The sequence below is a fragment of the Lupinus angustifolius genome, chromosome LG05, assembly GCF_001865875.1.
Source record: "Lupinus angustifolius cultivar Tanjil chromosome LG05, LupAngTanjil_v1.0, whole genome shotgun sequence".
In the NCBI taxonomy this organism is placed as follows: domain Eukaryota; kingdom Viridiplantae; phylum Streptophyta; class Magnoliopsida; order Fabales; family Fabaceae; genus Lupinus; species Lupinus angustifolius.
Genome location: NC_032013.1, coordinates 5,012,116 through 5,019,915, shown reverse-complemented (window position 1 = coordinate 5,019,915; position 7,800 = coordinate 5,012,116). Strand labels below are relative to the sequence as shown.

The following is a 7,800-nucleotide window of genomic DNA, read 5'->3' as shown; positions in this document are numbered from 1 at the left end:
GGGGGGGGTTATGCATGAGTCCTTCCTAGCTTTTGTGGTGATGCCAGCGCATATATTGGGAGAAGATAAAATATTTTTCAATGATTGATTACAAGATTAGTCTATTTTGAATATCTATATTTAGTGTGAAAGAGGGCAAGTTTAAATTTAAGAATCTTGTAGCCATATATGTGATGTTCATAGTTTCATTCTCTTCCTAGCAGCCAGTGGCATTGACTTCTTTTTCTGTTTTTTGTTGCTGAATAGGTCCAAGATCCAGAGTTGACTGGTGTTAGTCATTTGCTGGTGGATGAAATTCATGAAAGAGGCATGAATGAAGACTTTTTAATTATAATTTTACGGGACCTTCTTCCTCGACGTCCAGATTTGCGTCTCATTCTAATGAGTGCAACTCTTAATGCCGACTTGTTCTCTAAATACTTTGGAAACGCCCCAACAATACACATACCGGTATTGCATTATTTTTAAATTTCATGCTAGTGAGTTCTTTTTTGGATTTAATGCAAATAAGTTGTTTCCTGCTATTTTATTTGGTCATATGTACCAGGGATTTACTTTCCCTGTGGCGGAGCACTTCCTAGAAGACGTGTTGGAGAAAACTCGGTATATCATCAAGTCGGAGTTTGATAATTTTGAGGGAAATTCAAGGAGAAGAAGGAAACAGCAGGATTCTAAGAAGGATACTTTGACTGAAATGTTCGAGGCATGTATAATTGACCTATCAGCCCATGTTCTTGTAGTCTTGATGTATAAGATGCTTTCAATTTATTAACCAAAAAGGATGCTCAGTTATCAACTCCTTTATTTTACACCATCCTTGTTCTGTGGAATTAAAACTTAAGAATTTTGTCTCCACTATTTTTGTTTCTTGAGTTAATTAGCGATTTATTATCTTCAAAGTGCCACACTTATTGGATTCTACTTAGCCCTCCTGCCCTACCCTCTTCTCCTGTTCCTTTTCCAACATTTTATAACGAAATTTTTAGGACATGGAAATTATTTCTATGGGGGTGGTTAAATGTGCATATGAGCGGCATGGTCATATGGCATGGCTTCAGGAAACATGACACTTCAATAGTCGGATGTTCTTTGGGTCATATGCTTGATTCGGGATGTGGCATGGTAAATACTTCTTTAATGTGGTTCTTTTGGTTTGAGAGGGGAGGGGGCTCCTAGTTTTATGGAGCGAGCCATTCTTTGCAGATAGTTAAAATAATATCATTCATTCTACGCAATCCGTCTCTCTCTACAACAGAGACAAAAGCCTTTTGCCACCAGGTGAGGTTAGCTACATGGGTCGAATAAGGTCATTGTATTTTGTCATAAACCATGTGCTCAGAAAGGCCAAGAGCTATATCTTTTCTAATTGTTTCATTTAACTATTGGCCTATCTTCCGTGTGATCCACTGTTTATTGGTCTTCTTCTGACATGGCCACCTTAGGTGAGATTCTGTTACCCTTTATCTCTAATTTTTCCCTGGTCTTGTATTTCCATTGATTCCCTGCACACTCCTCATCTCTGCAACAACAAGCTGATGCCCTTGTTGGCTCTTTACCACCCAACAACCAAATACTGTTATGCCTAACTCTATCTTCAAATTGAATATTTTATTAAAACTAAAACTTGATGAAGAATTTTCTGGAGTTTAGTGGTCTAACCTTGGTAGTTCATTAGAAGCTTCTATTCTTTTCTTGCAATTAATGATATGCTCTATATTTGGTTTGTACTTGAGAGCTTCTACTCCTGTGTACTGCCTACTACTGTCACTAATAGGCTCACTCCTTGACCATCACTGGTATCTGTATTTTCTTTTATATATCTGTGTGTTTGTTAATGCTTACACAGTTTTCGCACACACACATATATATATATATATGTATATATCTGTTAATGCTTACAGTTACACATATCTTTGTTCCTCCAGGATATTGATGTTGATACTTATTACAGAAAGTACAGCTCAGGTGCTAGAAAATCTCTTGAAGCTTGGTCTGGTTCACAGATTGATTTGGGTCTGGTATGTATGCACCATTTTCTTATTCTGCAGTTAGATCTGTACTATATCAATTTGGTGTACTCGCTGTTGGGAAAGTCTCTTTATATCTTTCCCTTTGAGTGTAAGAAGCTTAATAGGATGTTATCTGGTCAAGATGCAACAAAAGTTTGATTTTTCTTTTTGCTGTGGCAAGTGTAAAAATCTGTTGAAGCAGAAAGTATTTGGGAGAATTTGTGTTGTATTCTCACAGTTCATCTTATTATACATTGAATGCATTCTCTCCAGGAGCTAGCTAGCTCAAGACTAAAGACAGCTAATTTTTTATAGGCAAAATTTTTGGTTTTTAAAAGGGAGGGGCAGAAGGCAATTGCTGGGGTTTGAACAGTCATTACTACAGTCATTATTACAGTTGACTAATATTATAACTTGAGCTAAATATGCTTGTTAATCTAGACTAGTTACTAATGCTCTGCAACTGTACCAACTGAGTTGACTCTTAGGAGCTGCTATTAGTTACAATCATCATTAAGAGCACATCTGCTGCCCACAAGTTGTGTCACTGCATGTACCATCAGCCTACGATTGGTTGAAAAAAAATATATTTAATTAATAATTAACTATTTTTATGACCAATCATAACCGATGGCACATGCAGTGACACCTTGTGGGACAGCAGATGTGCACCCATCATCACTACAGTTGACTAATATTATAACTTGAGCTAAATATGCTTGTTAATCTAGACTAGTTTCTAATTGTCTGCAACTTGACTTTCCTCTTTGTCAATGAATTGTGTATTATTTGCTTTCTGACTATCTGATACAACTGCTGCTTTGTTTCTTACAACCTGACTTACTCATCTGGCTCAATGCTTTTATTACAATGTCTTTAAGTTTACTGTATCTGGTGGTACTATTCTTTTTTCTCATTCTAACCCAAATCCTTTTTAAAGAGTGCCTATTTCATTTTAATTATTTTTGATGTTCCAGGTAGAGGCAACAATTGAATATATATGTCGTAATGAAGGTGGTGGAGCAATTCTGGTATTTCTAACTGGCTGGGATGAAATCTCTAAGCTACATGACAAACTTAAAGTGAATAACTTTCTTCAAGACCCTGGCAAGTTTTTGATCCTTCCTCTTCATGGCTCAATGCCTACTGTCAACCAACGTGAAATATTTGACCGTCCACCCCCTAACAAGAGGCAAGCATGTTTCCTTTTACTAATTTCATTGTAGACAGATTTCTGTTTGGAAAATATGATCAGAGAAGCATGTCATAAATTTCTGTGAAAATGTTGTCATTTTGCATGTATAAATGAGAGAATGACTGAGTGGAACATATGAAGCATAGAGTACATCATAATGTTTGTTGTACTCATGTTGGGTCGTACCTGATATCGATACCGCACCAAACTTGAATACTCGGTAAATGTTAGTTTGCATTGTATTTGCAATGAGTATGCTCCAATAAAGCTTTTTTTTTTCTTTCTGATTTTATGAAGTGGTCCAATTATTATGATTTAAATTTTTAATATGACACTTTCTTATGTTCTGAGATGATATATAATTTTTCATGCATTATATGTCACATCCTACCATCCTCATATCTTATTCTTTAACAAAAGTTGTATCCCTATACCTCACCCTTCTCTTGTCCTATACCCATACCTGTAGCCATGTAGCATCGAGCATAACTCGTAACCAACTTTCAGACCTGGAGAAAACTGACGAATGGCTGGCTACTGGTTAATCAAGTTTAGTTGTGTATATAGTATCAGAGTGAATTGATCAAAGTTCTAAAGTAGCTTAGCAAGTCGGCATTCATTGCAAGGCATTTTTTATTTCTCAAAAAGTTATAGGTGGTACAACATGGTGGTCTGAATAGAAGGCTGCATCGTTTTTAGCTTGTTTAATGCTATATATGTGATGCTGAATATTATTATGCATTAATTGGTATTCACTAAGTTAACAACTGATGTATGAAAATTATAAACATCGTGAATTGCTAGAGGATAGCTTGTTTGAGAAAAGATTTTAGTGTGGTTGTCTAATGCATTTGTTGGAGCCAGGAGCTGAGTGCATTTTAGATGGTATTTTGATACCTTGCTAATTTGTTCTTGAAGTTATGATACTGTTGCCCATGTGGATGCATCACTTGTGAATTGTGATGCTAATCCACTCGAGTTCAAATGGTTGAGTTGAACATATTCATATGCTCCGAAAACAAGATTTAAAATGTCCCCTTCTCCTGTTTGTCATTTGATGGACAAAAATGTGAAGAGTAGATAATATAAATTTATTATCCTGCTTAGTGCAAAATCTTGGAAAGCCTAACTTCTTATTATGGTCTTTTTCTTCTTTTATGTGGCATTTCACTGTATCGTCTCATTGTAATATACATTAGATGTTCAGTACAGAAGTGGGATACTCTACGCATATAAAACATTTTTCATCATTTTAGCATGTAGATTCTGATTGTTGTTATTTTGCCATCGTAGAAAAATTGTTCTAGCAACTAATATTGCTGAGAGTAGCATCACCATAGATGACGTTGTGTATGTCATAGACTGTGGTAAAGCAAAGGAGACCAGCTATGATGCTCTAAATAAGCTTGCCTGCTTGTTACCATCATGGATTTCAAAGGCTTCAGCTCATCAGGTATTGAAGTTGTAGAACAGTATTTCTCATAACATGAGGTTTATTGCTCGTATTGAACATGGCATTTTGGAGGCTAAGCTTGCCATTATTGCTAAATCCTTAAGTTGCCCCTCCTAAAAATAAAAGACAAAGAAACAGAGTATGAATATGCAATATTTTAATTTTACTAATGGGCACACCATTTCAGAGACGTGGCCGTGCTGGAAGAGTGCAACCTGGAGTTTGTTATAGGTTGTATCCAAAACTCATCCATGATGCAATGCCTCAATATCAGTTAGCTGAAATCCTCCGAACACCATTGCAAGAGTTGTGCCTGCATATCAAGAGTTTGCAACTTGGAACTGTTGGATCGTTTTTAGAGAAGGCGCTTCAGCCACCAGATCCTCTTTCTGTTCAGAATGCTATTGAGCTTCTAAAAACAATTGGAGCATTCGATGATAATGAGGAGCTTACTCCACTGGGTATATATTATATTGGATATGATTGTCTTATTACTCTATTTTGTCTAGTCTTTGGATATTATGTTAGCCAATTTTATCTTACAGGTCGGCATCTTCGCAACATACCTTTGGACCCAAATATAGGGAAGATGCTTCTTATGGGCTCTATCTTTCAGTGCGTCAATCCTGCCTTGACTATTGCTGCTTCTCTTGCATATCGCAACCCATTTGTCTTGCCCATAAATAGAAAAGAGGAAGCTGACGAAGCAAAACAATCTTTTGCCGGTGATTCTTGCAGGTTAGACACTGTTAACCTTCTGATAGTGTTCCGGAAAATTTTATTGCATTGACCATCCTTGTGCTTATTTTAATTCTGAATAAAATTTTAATTCAGTGATCACATAGCCCTTCTTAAAGCTTATGAAGGATGGAAGGATGCAAAACGCAGTGGGAACGAAAAGCAATTTTGTTGGGATAATTTTCTATCCCCTGTAACCTTGCGGTTGATTGAAGATATGAGATTACAGTTTCTCAATTTATTATCTGACATTGGATTTGTTGACAAGTCCAAGGGTGCTAATGTAAGCTCTTACACTCGCCTGCCTTTTCTTTTTAATTGAAATACTTACCCCCAAATTTGCTTCACTCTTTTGAATGTGCTAGTTAAAAACTCCTATTCACTAATTTTCTTGGTCTAGAAATTTCTCCCATTTTCTGTTAACTTCTGAAAGCAAACAGCTATAGTTTATGGCACTGATTCAAATTGCGGACCACATCGCGTGATGCTGCCGCGATATTGCAATTATAGTGATTGCTGCAATCGCATAACACTGCAATTACGGTGTGATGCCAAATCACAATGATGCGGCCGTATCGGGCTGCAATGTAACCATATCGGACTGCATTTGGGCCACATTAGGCTGCACCGTACCGTATCGAATTTAAAAATATTATGTTAATTACAAAATAATTCACACTTAATGGCCGCAATCCGCATCACAATGGGCATAATGACCGCAATCGCAGTAACCACAAAAGCAACTGTAATTTAAAACACTGGTTTATGATTAAATTTCTGAACAAAGACTATACAATGGTGGATTGGTAGTTATCAAGCATAATTTATGTTCACTGCAGGCTTACAACCAGTACAGTCATGATTTGGAGATGGTTTGTGCAATTCTTTGTGCTGGGCTATACCCTAATGTTGTGCAGTGCAAAAGAAGAGGAAAACGGACCGCATTCTACACTAAAGAAGTTGGGAAGGTTGACATTCATCCTGCTTCTGTCAATGCAGGAGTTCATCTTTTCCCTCTGCCCTACATGATATATAGTGAAAAGGTGAAAACAACCAGCATCTATATTAGAGACTCCACCAACATTTCAGATTATGCCTTACTTCTATTTGGTGGTAATCTCATCCCTAACAAAAGTGGAGAAGGGATTGAGATGCTTGATGGTTATCTTCATTTCTCTGCTTCAAAGAGTGTCATTGAGTTGATCAGGGTAATTTACTTCAATCTTTTCCTACCAAATATCTGATTGTCTTTATAATAACTTGTTTTGAGCCATGCTTGAACAAAACAATCTCAATCTCATGGTGATTGAATTGGCAGAAATTGCGCGGTGAGCTTGACAGGCTTCTAAACAGAAAAATTGAAGAACCAGGATTTGACATTTCTGCTGAAGGAAAGGGAGTAGTTCGTGCCGCTGTTGAGTTGCTGCACAGTCAAACTATGAGATAATTTCTCTGCACATGTTATGAGTCCCGCCATTCTAGAGTTATTATAGTTAGCATGAAGTTTTGACATTTTGCTAGTAGTTTTTTTTAAAACACTAGCAATACTATTTATTTGGAATATATACGTAGAATGATTGTTTTCTTTGGCTAAAATGGAGAACCTATTTCTTGACAAGGGAATTTGAGGAAGTGGAATCCAATCTTTGAACCAAGAAAAACCGGAGATGTATACAACACATCATATTTAGAGATAAGTGCATTTATGTTTTTTGGTGTTATCATTTAGGATTAAATTTACTTAGAATTAATTTTTTAATGTGTTGTGAAGATTTTATTGATTATATCTATATACATGTCTCCACAAAAATCTTTCTCTCTTGAATGAGATTCATCTCACAAACAACATTTAATAGGCATGTGTTCTTGTGAGCTGAAATAGCATTGGTAACCACAATTTTCATGATATGATTTACTTAATTTCCTTACCTGAATAGCACAGGAATTCTAATCCATATACAAATATTAGATACAAATGAAGAACTAAGAAGAGCTAACAATATATATATAAGGCAAAAAAGAAGGGTAACCAAATCCATGAGCCAAGTTACCATTATATCCCCTTTCTTATCACTAACCCATTTTCAAGATCTCACCTGAAGGACAATTTAAGAAGATATGCTGTTTGAAGTGGTCTAAACAATTATTTGGTAACACCAACTGCACAGCTAGCTAATTTTACAACACTTCCAAACATTCATAGCAAAAGGACAATTTATGAAGATATGGCCTGTCACCTCTAGCATACTTGAGCAGAAAATACATTACAAATTATAGTTCATGAAACACATTTCTTTTGATTAATGCATCGTAAGTTGGTGGTCTATTTTCCAACAATTTCAACACAAAACAACTAACTTTTGAGGGCAAGGAATTATTCCAATCCTTTCTTAAGCTATCCCTCA

The 7,800-nt window shown here is 36.2% G+C and overlaps 1 protein-coding gene across 2 annotated transcripts in view; it reads left to right on the top strand.

Moving 5' to 3' along the window:
* The window catches only part of LOC109347553 (DExH-box ATP-dependent RNA helicase DExH1), a 10,602-nt gene extending 3,594 nt beyond the window's left edge, over positions 1 to 7,008 (top strand). For both annotated transcript variants that reach the window (XM_019587464.1, XM_019587465.1), the window contains 10 exons: positions 247 to 450; positions 548 to 703; positions 1,926 to 2,018; positions 2,987 to 3,201; positions 4,498 to 4,657; positions 4,845 to 5,118; positions 5,203 to 5,395; positions 5,492 to 5,678; positions 6,235 to 6,603; positions 6,714 to 7,008. In XM_019587464.1, coding sequence (XP_019443009.1) covers positions 247 to 450; positions 548 to 703; positions 1,926 to 2,018; positions 2,987 to 3,201; positions 4,498 to 4,657; positions 4,845 to 5,118; positions 5,203 to 5,395; positions 5,492 to 5,678; positions 6,235 to 6,603; positions 6,714 to 6,842 — 1,980 coding nt within the window. In that variant the 3' untranslated portion in view covers positions 6,843 to 7,008. The remainder of the gene's footprint in view (positions 1 to 246; positions 451 to 547; positions 704 to 1,925; positions 2,019 to 2,986; positions 3,202 to 4,497; positions 4,658 to 4,844; positions 5,119 to 5,202; positions 5,396 to 5,491; positions 5,679 to 6,234; positions 6,604 to 6,713) is intronic.